Source organism: Sorex araneus, chromosome 4 (assembly GCF_027595985.1).
Source record: "Sorex araneus isolate mSorAra2 chromosome 4, mSorAra2.pri, whole genome shotgun sequence".
Taxonomy (NCBI): Eukaryota; Metazoa; Chordata; class Mammalia; order Eulipotyphla; family Soricidae; genus Sorex; species Sorex araneus.
Window position 1 is genome coordinate 71595249 of NC_073305.1, and position 17798 is coordinate 71613046.

A 17798-nucleotide genomic window follows, 5' to 3' on the forward strand; every position below is an offset into this window, starting at 1 on the left:
AAAAACTAAATTTAAAATTGACCAATAAAAAAATAAAAGAATTAACCAAGGAGAACTTAGTTCAACAGTAAGTTTCTTCCTGGATGGGAGTTTCTCTCTCTCCTACTTTTCAGTAATCTTTTCTTTCTTAGAGGCTGGCGAGATAGCACAGCAGGTAGGGCGTTTGCCTTGCATGGGGCCGACCCAGGTTCGACTCCCAGCATCCCATATGGTCCCCCAAGCACCGCCAGGAGTAATTCCTTAGTGCATGAGCAAGGAGTAACCCCTGTGCATGGCCAGGTGTGACCCAAAAAGAAAAAAAAAAAACACCTTTTCTTTCTTAAAACAACAACAACAAAACAAGGAGATGAAGACTTGTACAATAAAAACTACAAAATGTACCAAATATCCTTTTAAAGAGGTGGGCAGGGGATTAGCTCAGGGCTGGTATGCATGCTTCGCATCTGGGGGCCCCAAGGACTTCATGGTCCTCCAAGCACTTCTGGGTATGGCCCAAAAATCAGAAAGAGGAAAAAAAAGAAAAGGGAATAAAGAGTATAAAAATAAATGGAAACATTCTATGTTCAAAGGAATGGAATACTTATTAAAATGTCAATATTATGTACTAAAGTATTCTATAGATTCAATACAGTCCCTATCAACAACCTTATATCATGTTTCACACACACACAAAAATAATAATTTTTTTTTTTTGGTTGCCTCCTATGGCTGTGCAAGGCTCACCTCTGGTTCTGCACTCAAGGACCACTCCTGGCGGGCTTGGGGGACATACGGGATTCTGGGGTTCAAACCCGGATCGGCCACATGCAAGGCAAGCACCCTACCCACTGGACTATCACTACAGCCCCATCTTATTTTCTAACATTGGGGGACAATATGAGGTACTGAATATAAAACTGGGGTCAGCCACATGCAAGGCTTTAATCTTTCTACTATTCTCTCCAGCTTCAACAAGGATGAACCGTAAGGACAATATGGTAACTTAAATAAGCCAATCAGAAAAAGACAAATATTACATGATTCCACTTACATGAAGAACTTAAGAGTAGTCAAATGCTTAAATATAGAAAGTAGAATAAGGCTTGCCAGGGCTGGGGGAGGGAAGAGCGGGAAGTGGTTTTGGTTTTTTAATAGGTACAGAGTTTCCATTTGTAAGATGAAAAATAATACTGGAGATGGATGATGGCACATTATGAACGTATTAAATACCACTGACCTGCACTCAAAAATGGCTAAGGTGGGGCCACAGAGAAAGTACAGTGGGGAAGGCGCTTGCAGCCAACGCTGGTTAAGTCGTTGGAAGCATATATGGTTTCCCCAAGCACTGCCAGGACAGCCCCCCTAAGCACAGAGCCTGCACTGCTGGTTGTGACCCTTACCCCCAAACAAAAGCAAACAAAATGTCAAGACGGTAAATTTTGTTATTAGTATTTTATAAAAACAAAGGGAAATGGAGTTTAACTTTTTCACTTAGATTTCTGAGCTGCATTCAGCAGTGCTGAGGGGACCATGAGTGTTGGGAATCAAACCCACATCTTCAGCACACATAGCAAACGTCCAACTCACTGAGCTATCTATCTCTCTAGATGAGATAAAAAAAAAAAGGGGGGAATTTAAAATATGGCATTCACAAAGGTTAAATCAATAAACACTAATTTTTAAGTGGGTTCATGATTGAAAGTTATTTTACTTTCTGTTTGATTTTGGATATAACCTGGTGATGCTCAGGGTTACTCCTAGTGCTCTACGTTCAGGGGTCATTATAGTAGGGCTGGGGGGACCATGAGGTGCTAGGGATCAAACTCAAGTCAGCCACATACAAGGCAAGTGTCCTACCTTCTGTTTATATCTTCATCCCCTACAATACAGTTATTTTAAATTGCAGCAAATTACATCTTGGTTTCCCCACGGATTTGGATAAATCTCTACTACTGTCCACTGTGCCTTGCTTAGACAGTGCCTCTCTTTCACTATGCTTTACTATAATTTATTTAGATTAACGGTCCATCCTGAATTCCCAATTATTTTTAGAACTGAAATACATTAGTATGATTTTTAACTAGGAAATACCCTTAATTTGGGGCAGTTTGAACGATCCCACTTAAAACTTGTAGTGCACTGACTTTAAAACTAGCAAATGTACAGAAAGGAATTTCACAAGCTAGGACTTGTGAGAAGGAAAGCATAATAACACAAGAGCGGTCCCACTGCCAACTTCTAAGCTTTCATTTAAAAATAACCCAGCAAGCTGGAATATCATTTTATTTTCCAGGATCTTAGTAAATAGCTCCATGAGGACACAAGTTGTGTTTGTTTAGGAACAGACCTACCGCACGTAGCCCATCAATCTATTTATTTCATCCTTGATTAGCAGATTTCCCACTTGCCCCCATTCATATGACTTCCTTTATTTCCTTCTCAGAGACTTTTTCAAGCTTAAGAAAAAAATATGGTAAATTCTAGAGCATATATTAAAGGAAAAATTACTTTCTATTCAAAATGCATTTTATACATTCACCATATTTATTGTCAGGACGTATACAAGCATAAAGGTCTTTTTTGACTGTATTCACATGGTTACATAACAATTGTACATTTTCATTTTTGGTCACTAACCACGGAGTTTAGTCACAGAATAAGGCGACAGCCACCAAATTTGAAAAAAATCTAAACTGAGTCAGAAAAATGAAAGTTTTAAGTTTCTTTACTGCTGGTATTTGCTAAATGTTGATTGCTGTTGAAGTTGAGTAATGGATTTATTACTGCACTACTTGCTGTCCTATTCTATTTCTATATATCTTTGAGAATTTCTATCATTTCTCCTTCATGCTCAACTTCACTAAGATGAGACTATAAAAGAAGAACCAGGGAGCACAGCGGCCACTCAACACCTTTATTGCAAACCACAACAGCTAATTAGAGAGAGAGAACAGAAGGGAATGCCCTGCCACAGTGGCAGGGTGGGGTGGGGGGGAGATGGGATTGGGGAGGGTGGGAGGGACGCTGGGTTTACGGGTGGTGGAGAATGGGCACTGGTGAAGGGATGGGTTCCCGAACTTTGTATGAGGGAAGTATAAGCACAAAAGTGTATAAATCTGTAACTGTACCCTCACGGTGATTCTCTAATTAAAAATAAATAAATTAAAAAAAAAAAAAAAAAGAAGAACCAGGGGCTGGAGCAATAGCACAGCGGGTAGGGCATTTGCCTTGCATGCGGCCCACCAGGTTTGATTCCCAGCATCCCTATTGGTCCCCCAAGCACTGCCAGGAGGAATTCCTGAGTGCAGAGCCAGGAGTAACCCCTGAGCATCACTGGGTGTGACCCAAAAAGAAAAAAAGAAGAACCAACTGTGTAAAATAAAGTAAGCTAATAAATACCACCCATTAGAACAGCTGGAGGAACAAACTGAACAATGTCAGGTTACGGTAGCATCTACATGGGTAGTATGGTGGTACACTCTGTAGAGTGAGACCAGGGGGGCCACTGGACTTTACTTGTTTCTGGACATTTAACGAACAAGTTGCACCAGAATTACACTGTGGCTCAGCTGATACCTACATTAGAAGCACTTGTTAAAATTCAGATCCAGAGCCCCACCCAGAAAAGGCCTTTGAAATAAAACAAAAAGTATGAGACCTGGGAATCTGACTCTTCAATACCCACATCTGATCTTTTTGGGCCACAACTGGCTGCATGAGGGGCTTTATTCCTGACTCTGCACTCGAGATCACTCCAGGCATTGCTCAGGGAAGCATATGGGGTGTCAGGGCTTGAATCTAGGCTGGTCACGTCCAAGACAAGAGGCCCTACTGGCTGTACTATTGCTTCAGTTGCTTGAATTGTTTCCGTAGGAATAGGGGTCGAGGACTTCTGCAGAGCAATGCTCAGGATAGCAGGGGGTCTTCCCAGAAACTCTCAGCCAATAGCTCGAGGACATGGTGTTACAGGCGGTCTATGGTGCTAGGATTTACCCTGCCAGCCTCAGCAGTGCTCAGGGCCCTCAAGGGTCACACCCAGCAGTGCTCACACCCAGCTATGCTTTGACAACCATGTGGTGCTACAATCAAATGGGAGCTGGTAATTTGCACCTTACTCCCTGTGCTATTTTCTCCACCTGATGTTTTTAATCAGTATTAGTTTGAATTCCCAGGAGTAAAATACCAAGGGGCTCGAGCGATAGCACAGCGGGTACAGCGTTTGCCTTGCCTTGCACACGGCCAACCCGGGTTCGATTCCTCTGTCCCTCTTGGAGAGCCCAGCAAGCTACCGAGTATCCCGCCCGCACGGCAGAGCCTGGCAAGCTACCCGTGGCATATTCAATATGCCAAAAACAGTAACAAGTCTCACAATAGAGATGTTACTGGTGCCCGCTTGAGCAAATCCATGAACAGGATGACAGTGATACAGTGCTACCAAAATACCAAGAACTATGAGCCACTGTGGAGGTGGCAAAGGGAACTGCCAAACTATCCACAGGATGTAGGTGTAACTGCCTTCACGCCTGTCAGCAGAAGTCAAGTAGTTCAGAAGTCCCTGCCCCCTGCCCCTACTCCAAGGTTCAATCTCACTACTCCCATCTGCTTGAAAGCAACTGAACCAATTATATCGTGCCCGTTATCCTTACTTATGTCATGACAGGAAATCAAGGTCTCCTGTCTCCCACCCAAATCCTAATACGTACAAGACTGCAATTCTGCAAAACCCTCTCAGTCTTGGTTCAAAGGTTTGACCCATCACCTTCATTCCTCATTTATTTTATCTCCTCCCTTCCCCCTAAAATCAGACAGCTGTGATTCTCCTCTCTCTAGTCAGACCATGTCACTCACTGCTCTTCCTTTCCTCTTGGTCACCTCCCCTCTGAAAACACACACACACACACACACACACACACACACACACACACACATCAATTTTTAAGTAATTTTAAGAGTTCATGGGTACTCTCTTCAGCACATTCCCTGTCACCAAAATTCTTGGCAATTTTAAGTCCTTGAGGTACTCCTATGCATGCCTCTAATTTATGTGGCTTCTTCCTCCACTATCTTGTCTTCCATTCTACTTCAGACATTCACTTAATGGCTATAACTAAGCCTTATTACCAATAATAGTTCTTTATGATCTTTATTAAAACACCCTGTTCTAGCCACTATCTCTGTTCTTTTTGAATGTTCGTGCCCTAATATCTACGCATGTATAAATCTAATAGTTACAGTAGGTGTCTTAATATAATTTCATCACTTATTTAAGTCACTTCCTTTAGGCCTAAAATCTCCCTTTAATTTTTTGAAAAGTTTGTACTGAATACGTCACACATCAGTTTTTGCTTACACAGGAGTATCTTTAACTTTACTCTCATTTTTCAGAGGATAGTTTTAGACACAGAATTCTGGGTCAGTACATTTTTAATATAATTCTTGGGGCTGGAGAGATAGTACAAACACCAATGTTTTGCATGTGAATGACCCGAGTTAAATCCCAGCACCCTATATTGTCCCCTGAGCCCAACTAGGAGTGATCCCTAAAGCAAGAGCTAGGAGTCAGCCCTGAACACTGCTGGGTGTCACTCAAAAATAAAAATAAACAGAAATTATGTAACTCCATTTTCTGTGGTCACCATTCTTCAATTATTTTACTAAATTAGATTCACAAACACACACACACACACACACACACTCAAAGCAACCAAAATAGCATTCACTTATTGATATTTTGGTTGCTTCCAAGTTTTGGAAATTAAAAAATTTGCTAATATCTGTTTGCAGGCACTTGTGTGGACATAAAATTCCATTTACTTAAGGGTAAATACAAGAAAAGCAACTGCTTAATCATATGGCAAGAGTTTGATGTTTTAAGAGATAGGCAAAAATCCCTCCCAAAGTGGCTGTAACATTTGGGAGAATTCCTGTGTTCCATGTTTGCACAGATATTTACTTTGTCCATGTTTTAGATTTTGGCAATCCTAATATATATGTATCTCACCATTGTTTTAATTTGCAACTACCTAGAAACATTAATGATGTTAAGCCTCTTTTTTATGTACTTAGTTGCTATCTGTATATCTTCTTTGTTGAGATGTCTTTTGTTCATATTTAAATCAAATTGTTCACTTTCTTATTTAGGAGTTTTAAGGGTTCTTTATATATATTCTCCTAGAGTATATTCTAAGTTTTTTTTAAAGTCAATTTTTGTTTGGTTTTGGTTTCTGAGGGACACCCAGAGGTGCTCAGGGGTTACTCCTGGCTCTGCACTCAAGAATTACTCCTGGCAGTGCTCCGGGGACCATTTAGGATGACAGGGATTGAACTTAGGTCAGCTGCATGCAAGGCAAGTACCCTCCCCACTGTACTATTATTCTAGCCCTATTCCAGCATCCTACAGAGGAGGTTTAAGTGACTGGTTTTAGAGCTTTTTCTTCTTCTTCTTTTTTTTTTTTCCACTTCTTGGTTTTTGGACCACACCCAACGGTACTAAGGTCTTACTCCTTATACCTTACCTGCTGGATAGTCCAACGCCAATTTTTCTTTTCTAACATATGCATTAAATGCTATCAATTTCCCTGTAAATGCCACTTTTGTGACAGCTCATTTATTTATTTACTTATTTATTTTTGGGCAACTAACAGCAATTGTGTTTATTTGCAGAGTAGTTCATTTATTTTTTTTATTAAAATTTTTGTGTTTGTTTCTGTGCCACACCTAGTGGTGTGCTCACGGTTTACCTTGCTCTGTGCTCAGGAATCACTCCTGGCAATGCTCAAGGGAAGGAAGAAAGTGGTCTATATGGGTGAATACTGCAAAGACTTGAGAACATATAATCTGCTATTGTTGGATGAAGCAGTCTATAAATCTATTAAGCAGTCTATGTCCAGTTGACTAATGGTGATGTTGAGTTCAACCATGTCTTTACTGGTTTTCTGCTTATTTGGTGTGTTCATTTCTGACAGGTATATGACTCATTGTTTTGTTTTGTGTGTGTGTGTGTGTGTGTGTGTGTTTCCATCAGTCTTTACATCATGTATCATGATACAAGTTAAGGTACATATATATTAAAAAATATTACATATTCCTGGAATCCCATCAACGGCCAAGATCCAGAGACTATATAAAACAAAGCTCCTGGAAGAGAGCAATGCAGAATCTCCTACCCTCGTGCTAGGCTTTCTTCACCCCAGTTGAGTTTCCCTCCCCGCCCCAAGCAGAGCCCCGGCAGCCGAAAACCTCCGGAACCCAGCCACAGCCATGCTCTAGGCCACTCTCCACACGCTTGGATAAGCCTCATGCATGAAGGAACCCGCAGAGGAACCCAGGCATTCGGGATTCAGGGCTGAGATCTCCAAGCCTGCTTGGATCAGGACTAGGCCTCCTCCACACAGGCCCCCCCACTTTCCACTAGCTTGGCAGCCACACCCACAAACTGCCCCCAGTACCATGTAATCCCATCAACAAAGCTCCTGGAAACGCATCTTATAGTCTAGCCCACTGATGTGCCTAAAGTAGTACACATGTGTTTGGTTTTAACATACTTGCTTGTATTCTCTGATATACATTCTCTGTCCTTCTCGAAGAGCCAGGCAAGCTGCCGAGAGTATCCCACCCACACAGAAGAGCCTGGAAAGCTCCCCGTGGCCTATTCGATATGCCAAAAACAGTAACAATAACAGGTTTCATTTCCCTGACCCTGAAAGAGCCTCCAATCATTGGGAAAGACAAGTAAGGAGAGACTGCTAAAATCTCAGGGCTGATGCCAGGCGTGGTGGCGCGTGCCTGTAGTCCCAGCTACTCGGGAGGATGAGGCCGGGGGATCGCTTGAGTCCAGGAGTTCTGGGCTGTAGTGCGCTATGCCGATCGGGTGTCCGCACTAAGTTCGGCATCAATATGGTGACCCTCCGGGAGCGGAGGACCACCAGGTTGCCTAAGGAGGGGTGAACCGGCCCAGGTCGGAAACGGAGCAGTTCAAAACTCCCGTGCTGATCATAAAATCTCAGGGCTGGGAGGAATAGAGACATTACTGGCACCCGCTTGAGCAAATTGATGAACAGTGGGATGACAGTGATATGTTATTGTAGTATAGACCCCCTCAAGCCCTTGTGTGCACATGGCAATAAGTCTTGGAGAGCACCACAATCATAACTTGTGAATCTCAAACTAAAGTGCATGCAAGTACACGTCTAACTACCACAACTAAAGGAATGTAAACTTGGCTGAGCACTACAGCCAAGTGCACAAACACAAAAGCCAGATGCGCAACCTCTCAGCAAACTCCACAAATAAAAATGTGCCAGCACCACAGCCAAGCATGCGCTTCAACTCACAGTCATCAAACATAATAATGAAGGCAAGAGGGCAAGTGGTAGCACTGTAGCACTGTCATCCTATTGCTCATCGATTTGCTCAAGTGGGCACCAGTAACGTCTCCATTGTGAGACTTGTTACTGTTTTTGGCATATCAAATACGCCACGGGTAGCTTGCCAGGCTCTGCCGTGCGGGCGAGATACTCTCGGTAGCTTGACGGGGTCTCCGAGAGAGGCGGAGGAATCAAACCCAGGTCAGCTGCAAGGCGAACACCCTACCCGCACTATCGTTCCAGCCCCATAGGAATATAAGAACCACTATTTGTCCATTATAATTTGTAAATCTCTGAATGAAGATGAGAGAAAAAAGGTTCACTCTGTAAAAGGCTAATAGTAAAAAAGCAACTGTTCCCAGTTGCTTTTATAATGTTAGAGAATGCTACAAAAAATAGTGTCCTGAACAGCTAATTAGAGAGAGAGAACAGAAGGGAATGCCTTGCCACAGTGGCAGGGTGGGGTGGGGGGGAGATGGGATTGGGGAGGGTGGGAGGGACGCTGGGTTTACGGGTGGTGGAGAATGGGCACTGGTGAAGGGATGGGTTCCCGAACTTTGTATGAGGGAAGTATAAGCACAAATAGTGTATAAATCTGTAACTGTACCCTCACGGTGATTCTCTAATTAAAAATAAATAAATTTAAAAAAAAATAGTGTCCTGGGGCAAGGAAAATAGGTCAAAGGGCTGGAGAAGATGCCTGGCCTGCTCACGGCTCTGAGCTCCAACCCTGGCATCGCATAGTCCCAAGCACTGGTGTCGACCCAGCGGCCTTGGCGGTACCATATCACCGGGCAAGGCACAGACCCATCAGGACAGCACAAAGAGGCTATTGTCATTTGGGAAGCCAAAAAATAAAAAGCGAACAAACAAAACCTGTTTTCTAGAGTAAAAGTAACTAAAAATATTACCACAAATATTATATTATATTCAAATATTACAGAAAAATATTAACTATTTTAGTGTTTTCAATATGCCATATACTGAAGTCATACTTTCTATGCAGGACCTCATTTAATTGATCTTCACAGTAAATTTGAGGTACATGAGTTATTTCTATTTGCTGTGAGAAACAGACCTAAAGTCTATAGCTAGCAAATAGCAAGAGTCTGCGATAGTTCACACTTTTAACTAGTAAGTGCATCAAAGTGAGGGTCGTGGAAAAAAAATTTTATTCCTTTAGCTGGAGGCTTAAATAGGAAGGATTCTAATACCAGTTAGATGAATAAAGTCCTAAGCTCAGCTCCAATAACCCAGATAGAATACAAATAGATGCATATAGAATGCAGTAACTGATTGTACATAAGCTACTTGCTTAAAAAGAACTCAGTACAAGTACCTTGATTCTATTTCATTAATACTCTCTATCACTAGGGACTATAACACCATACTCAGATTATTTTGAAGCAGTACCAATTTTAAAATAAAATTTCCCATTTAATGCTTCCTAGATACTGCCTACATTAATCTGGAAAAAAGTTATACCTCCCTTCAAAATTCAGTATTCCATGGCCTAATTTAATAAAATAAAAGTAAACTACAGCAAGCAAGATCAGACTTCTTCTAGAAAGCAATATTCAACCAGTTCAGCTATACCAGCAAATCCTTCCCTCCACAATTTTTTTTTTTCTTTTTGGGTCACACCCGGCGATGCACAGGGGTTTCTCCTGGTTCTACACTCAGGAATTACTCCTGGAAGTGCTCAGGGGACCATATGGGATGCTGGGATTCGAACCCGGGTCGGCCGCGTGCAAGGCAAACGCCCTACCCGCTGTGCTATTGCTCCAGCCCCCTCCACTACACAATTTTATAGCTTTGATTACTGTCAACTTAAGACGAGAAAGAGAACTAAGAATGCAAAGGGATTTATTGAATGTCCTACCTTAGTGGGTAGTAAAAAACTTCCAAGCTAAATTTATATGCGTTTCAATCTCAGTTTTCATCTCCACGTTTATGGTCTTCCAGGATAGATTAATGGTGAGTTCATTTCTGCATTAAAATCATAACATTTACTACCAAACAATAGATTCATATGTGTATAACTGGGTAGGATTCAGAAATGACATTACTGACCTCAAGGTGGAAAATACGTTCTGAAAGAGTCAACTACCAGAGTCGAGTAGTCAAGTTTTGCCTAAGAAATCAGGTGGCAAAGCACTTGCCTTCCTCGAGGCTGTAAATTCAATCCCCATGTGTCTGTGCTGCTCAAGACCCACCCCACTTCCAGTGCAACTGAGGGGAGAATACACGCAGACTGTCTGCAGCCAAGTGTGCTCGAGCACTGCAACTCAAAGTGTATTTGACACCCAGTGAGCACAACAACCGTGTCTGTGTGTGTCCCTCAGTCATCTCAACAACAGCAGCCCCCCCCCACCAAAAAAAAAAAAAGAAAAAAATCACTGGAAGGAAGGGGGTTAAAAATTTTTTTTAAATTTAAAAAAAATAAAAGAACCAGAGAGGAAAGCAAGAGGCTTGCATTGCATGTGGCTGACCCAGGTTTAATCCAAGCATCCCCACTGAATTGCCAGAACTTCTGCCAGGACTAATCCCTGAATGCCAGGAGTAAGCCCTGAGCATCATTAGATGTGGCCCCCCCAAACAAACAAAAATCAAACAAACTAAAAAAGAATTATGGCTGGAAACCAGCAGGATCTAAATCTACTAGTGACACTTCCTAAAATCAATGTAGAAGAAATTATAGGTCTAAGGGTTTTTGGTGATGGGATGTCACTGAAACTTTGGTGGTCACAGTGGTAAAAATGACAGAGATGTGTGACACTGAAGTCCTAGAACTGTGCTTTATAAAACAATGGCAAATCAATTTTTAAAAAGTTATGTGCTAAATCTGATCACCTTAGATCATTCTAACCATGTATAACCTAAAGTCACTTTAAAAAAAAAAATCATCTTCAGGGACAAGAGCAGGTAGGGCATGTGCCTGCATGCCCCAGTTCGAATCTAGCACATAGTAAATAAAAATAAATATACAGTAAATACTGTTGATAAATTAACTGTATTATCTTAACTGCATGTTCATCCAAGATGACTACCACAAGATGACTACCACTATAGTGGAGCTCAAAAATGTATATATTAAATCATTTTGTAAACCAGAAACAAATATGATGAAACATGATAATGGTATTCCATGTTTATTTAGCCATGCAATACTAATTATGGAGGCCAAGTAAGCCCCATGTTTAGGTGTTTATTCCTCCTCTCACCGACACCCCCCATCTGGTGGACAGAGGTATAACCACATGTTTAACGGAGAAAGACAAATTCTAAGACAAAGTTGAAAAATAGATACGGTTTCATTATAGGCTCTGTGAAACACATAAATAAGACTGGGGAGCAGAGTATAAGACTGCTACCTACACTTTGCATCTGATTTCACAGAATTCTGCAAACTTTGATCACACAGGACTTTCAGTAACTACAAGACACAAGTCTCTCCTCTCCTCAAGGCTTCTCAAGTGTCCTCCCCTCTTCCTGGCAGCTCTGCATCCTTTTCTTTGCCCAATTCAACTCCAATTCAGTTCTTAAGGACTCAGCTAAACACTATCTTCCATGTCCTGCCCCACCTCCTCCCTGACAAATGAAGTCAGGAGATATTCTAATAGTGCCCTCTGTCGTCCTCCAGTGCCATGTGCCATACTGCAATTAATATTTAATTTGTAGGAGCTGGAAAATAGCACAGTGTGTAGGGCATTTGCTTTGCACGTGGCCGACCTGGGTTTGACTCTCGGCATCCCATATAGTCCCCTGAACACTGCCAGGAGTAATTCCTGAGTGCAGAGCCAGGAGTAACCCCAGAGCCCTGCTGGGTGTGGCGCCTCCCCCCCAACCCCCAAAATGACTTCTAATTTATTGTCTGACTCGATAAATATATAAGCAACAGGTGGGGACTGGAGTGGCACAGTAGGTAAAGCATTTGTTTTGCACATAGCCAATCTAGGTTTGATCCTCAGTTTGATCCTAGGTTTGACCACATGATCCTCCAGGCACCCCCAAGAGTGATCCCTCAGTGCAGCTGAGTGTGATTCCTCCCCTTTTCTGACAATCTCTGAGTCCATTTCTTCCTATAAATGAAAATAATTGTTTCTACTTATTAGGGTTATTTTATCCAACAAAGTGCTTAGTATGGTGTCTGGCACATAACAATTAATGTTAAAATATTATTAATGGCCAGGGAGATAATATAGGAGTTAAGGTGCAGTCCTTAAGGTATGTGCCTTGCCTGGGTTCTATCCCGTGACTCGAACATGGACCCCTGGGCAACACTGAGAGTAGCCCTGGAGGCCCCTAGCACTGCTGAGTCCTGGTGGTCCCTGCTACTGTGGGGCCTGAACAGCACTGTATCCACAGGAAAGTGGCCCCCTGGGCTCTAATTAGGAGGCTCCCCAAAACAACAGCACTGTCACAGTCATTCTGTTGCTCATCAGTTTGCTCAAGCGGGTACCAGTCACCGTCACTGTGACTGTCATCCCGGTTGTTCATCGATTTGTTTAAGCAGGCATCAGTAACATCTCCATTGTGAGACTTATTGTTACTGTTTTTGGCATATTGAATACACCACGGGTAGCTTGCCAGGCTCTGCCATGGGGGCGCAATACTCTCGTTAGCTTGCCGGGCTCTCCAAGAGGGGCAGAGGAATTGAACACGGTTGGCCTCATGCAAGGCGAACGCCCTACCGCTATGCTATTGCTCCAGTCCAAAACAACAGCAACAGCAACAACAGCAACAAAATTATAATTAAAAAATGAATAAGAGCAAGCATTATATATGGCAGGGATAGCATATATCATGCTTTTGACTAGGATACAAACAGCTCCCTTTATGCAAATATGTTGCAAATCTGAATAAGACATGTTCAAGTATACAGGAATGTATTACCTAAAGAAATACCGAAACAAATCTGTTTATAAAACCAACAACCCTTCCGGGTGTAGTGATCATTCACTTATACATATGGCTTATACATGCTTGTTCTACAACAGCAGGTTCTTTCAAAGCAAAGCACATCATTACTTCAGGCAGCAAGGTTTCAACCATAATGCCAAAACCTACAGAACCTCATTCCAGCTATGCTGACCTTTATCCAAGATATCTGTATAAAGAAACAGGCTATTGCCTTTAAGACAACTCCCCTTCCTCCACAGTAGGAAATGACACTCTTTGAGAAACTGCCCCTTCAGTATGTTCTCCAGCATCGTGGCTTATGGCACTTCTGTCTTCTCCACAACATGCCCTTTAACTCTGTTTTAGTCCTCTCTCAGATTTCCCAACTCTGGACAATGTCCTTTTACTTCTCCAAGTCTCAATTTCTTCATCAATAAAACTGAAAGTGAAACTACTTCTGCCTTGGCTAAATAACACTGTAGGTGCCATGTATTAACACAAACTGTTCTCTCAAAGTTTTGACTAAATCCCTGTTAACCTGCAACCCAGAAACAAAATTATAACAAAGATCCTTTCCCAATGGTAGAAAAAAAAAATTGAGGCTGTGTCTTCTCGAACAAAAGGAATTCCCCATCCACTCCACTAGCCAGGGTCGGGGAATAAAGCTCAGGATCCCAAACATGCTTCAAATGTTGCAAAGGGGGTGGAAAATAAACAGATTAGGTGGTCCTCTCTGTAAAGATTAACTCAGCAAAACCCAAATTGTGTTTATCCATAAATTTAATGGCTTTCCTTAAAGCAACTCAGTCAACTCCTAATCTGGAAGTCCTCTCACAGGCTTTTGAGGAAGGAAAAAAATAAGCCTTGGGGTTGGAGCATAGTTCAAAGGGTCAAGTTCTTGCCTTGCATGAGACCGACCAGGGTTCGATCCCTGGCATCCCATATGATCCCTACACAAGATCCACCCCTGCCTGCCAGGTCTCCACACAGATCCACCCCGCCTGCCGGGTCTCCACACAGATCGGGGCCGCCTCTCAGGTCCCCACACATCGGGGCCGCCTCTCAGGTCCCCACACACATCGGGGCCGCCTCTCAGGTCCCCACACATCGGGGCCGCCTCTCAGGTCCCCACACACATCGGGGCCGCCTCTCAGGTCCCACACACATCGGGGCCGCCTCTCAGGTCCCACACACATCGGGGCCGCCTCTCAGGTCCCACACACATCGGGGCCGCCTCTCAGGTCCCCACACATCGGGGCCGCCTCTCAGGTCCCACACACATCGGGGCCGCCTCTCAGGTCCCACACACATCGGGGCCGCCTCTCAGGTCCCCACACACATCGGGGCCGCCTCTCAGGTCCCCACACATCGGGGCCGCCTCTCAGGTCCCCACACACATCGGGGCCGCCTCTCAGGTCCCCACACATCGGGGCCGCCTCTCAGGTCCCCACACACATCGGGGCCGCCTCTCAGGTCCCCACACATCGGGGCCGCCTCTCAGGTCCCCACACATCGGGGCCGCCTCTCAGGTCCCCACACACATCGGGGCCGCCTCTCAGGTCCCCACACACATCGGGGCCGCCTCTCAGGTCCCCACACACATCGGGGCCGCCTCTCAGGTCCCCACACATCGGGGGCGCCTCTCAGGTCCCCACACATCGGGGCCGCTCTCAGGTCCCCACACACATCGGGGCCGCCTCTCAGGTCCCCACACATCGGGGCCGCCTCTCAGGTCCCCACACACATCGGGGCCGCCTCTCAGGTCCCCACACATCGGGGGCGCCTCTCAGGTCCCCACACATCGGGGCCGCTCTCAAGTCCCCACACACATCGGGGCCGCTCTCAGGTCCCCACACATCGGGGCCGCCTCTCAGGTCCCACACATCGGGGCCGCCTCTCAGGTCCCCACACGGATTGGGGCTGCCTCTCAGGTCCCCACACACATCGGGGCCGCCTCTCAGGTCCCCACACACATCGGGGCCGCCTCTCAGGTCCCCACACGGATTGGGGCTGCCTCTCAGGTCCCCAGAGGCGTCCAAGCTGAGCCGGCGAGTGGGGGCGCCCCGAGCGGCCGGAAGCCAGTGCTAGGACGCGCGGGCGGACCCCCCTAAGCCGCTAAGGCCCCTCCCCTCTCTAGGGCCGGAAATACCCCCCAGTTTATGCCCGCCGGCGTCAGCTTTGGGCCAGCCCAGGTGGCCTCGCCACAGAAGTTCCTTCCTCCGCAGCCCCTACCTGGCGGCTGCAGAGATCATAATCCACCAAGTTCATCCTCCACACGCGGAAGTGACGCGACACACCTCCCCCCCGGGGCGCCGACCAATCCCAGCCTTCCGGCGGCGCGTGCGCCTCGAGTGGGCGTTCCTCTCGGCGCCCTGGGGTCGGAGGCGTGTCCTGCCTGCGGGCTTGAGTTTCCCAAGGGAAGCCTTTCGCAGGTACTGATTGGGTTTCGTGCAACAACACTGGCGAATGTCAAAGCTCTGTTAGCGAGACGTATTATAAATCCATGACATTTCACACTGTACTGTTTAAAACTGGAGTACTGGTGCAAAGATAAACAGAAAGATGATGAGGGGCCTGAGTGAAAGCACAGCGGGTAGGGCGTTTGCCTTGCACGCGGCTGACCCGGGTTCGAATCCCAGCATCCCATATGGTCCCCTGAGCACCGCCAGGGGTGATTCCTGAGTGCAGAGCCAGGAGTAACCCTTGTGCATTGCCGGGTGTGACCCAAAAAGAAAAAAAAAAAAAAGATGAGTATATGGAAGTAGGCTCAGAGGTATGTATCATCACTCCACCCAAACCTTCCCCTCCCCTCTTTTACACCCCCCACTTCTTGTAATTGCAATTGCAAGAAGAAATCCCCGTATTGCAATAGGAAAGTTATTTTTAAAAATATGAAAATGGCGCCGAGATGTGAAAATGGACGCATGTGCAGCCCCTCCGCAGCTGTACAAGCGTGAATCCAGACCCAGCAAAACCTCTTTCGGTGTGAGCAACTCCTCGCAGAATGTCTCCAGCCTGAGAACTAAGCCTCGGCCCGTGCCCGCCCGGGAGGGGAAAGGTATTTCTCTCTCTCGCCTCTTTCTCTCCGGGGATGAAGGGCGCGGTGGCCGCCATATTAAGACGACCACAGATTGGGTTTTCAAGCCTGCAATTATCTAATATCTGGAAGAAATCTCCCTGGACTTTGTGTCAAAGTACAGAAATTCAAAACCGTGCGGCCACTACTGCGGCCGCGCGACCTTATTTGTCTTCACAGTAGGTCTGAATCTAGTGGGGTACTCCTAACAACAATAGTGAGGTTTGTGTTGAAATATTGAATGTAACCAAAGTAAACAGAATGTAAAATGAAACTTATCAGTTACAAGGTAGGGGGTGGGGGGGCGGGATGGGAGGTGTACTGTGTGGGTTTTTTTTTTTTTGGTGGTGGTATATGGGCACTGGTGAAGGGATGGTTGTTTCAGCATTGTATAACTGAGACCTAAGCCCGAAAGCATTGTAATCTTCCACACGGTGATTTAATAAAATAAAATAAAATTAAATTAAAAAAATATGAAAATGGGGGCTGGATCGATAGCACAGTGGGTAGGGCGTTTGCCTTGCATGCAGCCGGCCCTGGGTTCGATTCCCAGCATCCCATATGGTCTCCCGAGCACCGCCAGGATTAATTCCTGAGTGCAGAGCCAGGAGTAACCCCTGTGCATTGCCAGGTGTGACCCAAAAAGCAAAATATATATATATATATATATATATATATATGAAAATGTTCAATTTTCAATACTAGAGCATTGAATAGGGTGGAGATGGGGGAAGGTGAACCTTGATTCCTATCTATACCATATGTAAGTAAATATTGTAGACATCAGTGTGAAAGGTACAACTATTAAAAATTACAGAAAATTAGATCATCATCATGTAAGTGAATGGGCACTGGAAATGCCATCTGCACACTGACTTTTTACAACTTCTCGCCCTTCGCTTTTGCCCTCTCTCCTACTGTTGAGGAATGTGATCCTGAATGTGTTCAGTGTTAACTAGGTCCAGTCACTTACCAACAGGAAAGAACAAACAGCAGACCCTCGGAGAATTTCCCTTTCATGTGGACCATCGAGCCATATGTTGTTTAATAATATTTAAAGTTTACAAGAAACAGACCACCAGTGGTTGTGCTGATGCCTGCTGGACAGCCATTGAAAGAGTAAATCTCTTTTCCTTCCCTAGCCACTAACCCAGTGGTGCACAGAGCTTGCTCCTGGTTCTGCACTCAGGAACTATTCCTGGTGGGCTCTACATGGGATGCCAGAGATTGAACCTGTCAGTCGCTTGCAAGGCAAGCACCCTACCCGCTGTATTATCTCTCTGGCCCCAAATACTCATTTTTAATCCTAATTTACTTTTCCCAGCCAGCCCTAGAATGGGTCTTAGGACAAGTCCACTATCTTCTCAGAGTGTCAGCAACTGAATAAAACTGCTTTTCTCAGACCAACTCTACGATTAGTTTTTAAAAGCAAACCCTCAATCCTTAGAGAACTAAGTAGAAAATTATGTTTTAGC

General features: G+C 44.8%; 1 protein-coding gene across 2 annotated transcripts in view; it reads right to left on the reverse strand.

Moving 5' to 3' along the window:
* The window catches only part of DHRS7B (dehydrogenase/reductase 7B), a 45932-nt gene extending 30370 nt beyond the window's left edge, over positions 1-15562 (reverse strand). For both annotated transcript variants that reach the window (XM_055137077.1, XM_055137076.1), the window contains exon 1: positions 15480-15562. In XM_055137077.1, the coding sequence (XP_054993052.1) occupies positions 15480-15499 (20 nt within the window). In that variant the 5' untranslated portion in view covers positions 15500-15562. The remainder of the gene's footprint in view (positions 1-15479) is intronic.
* Positions 15563-17798: the final 2236 nt, after the last annotated feature.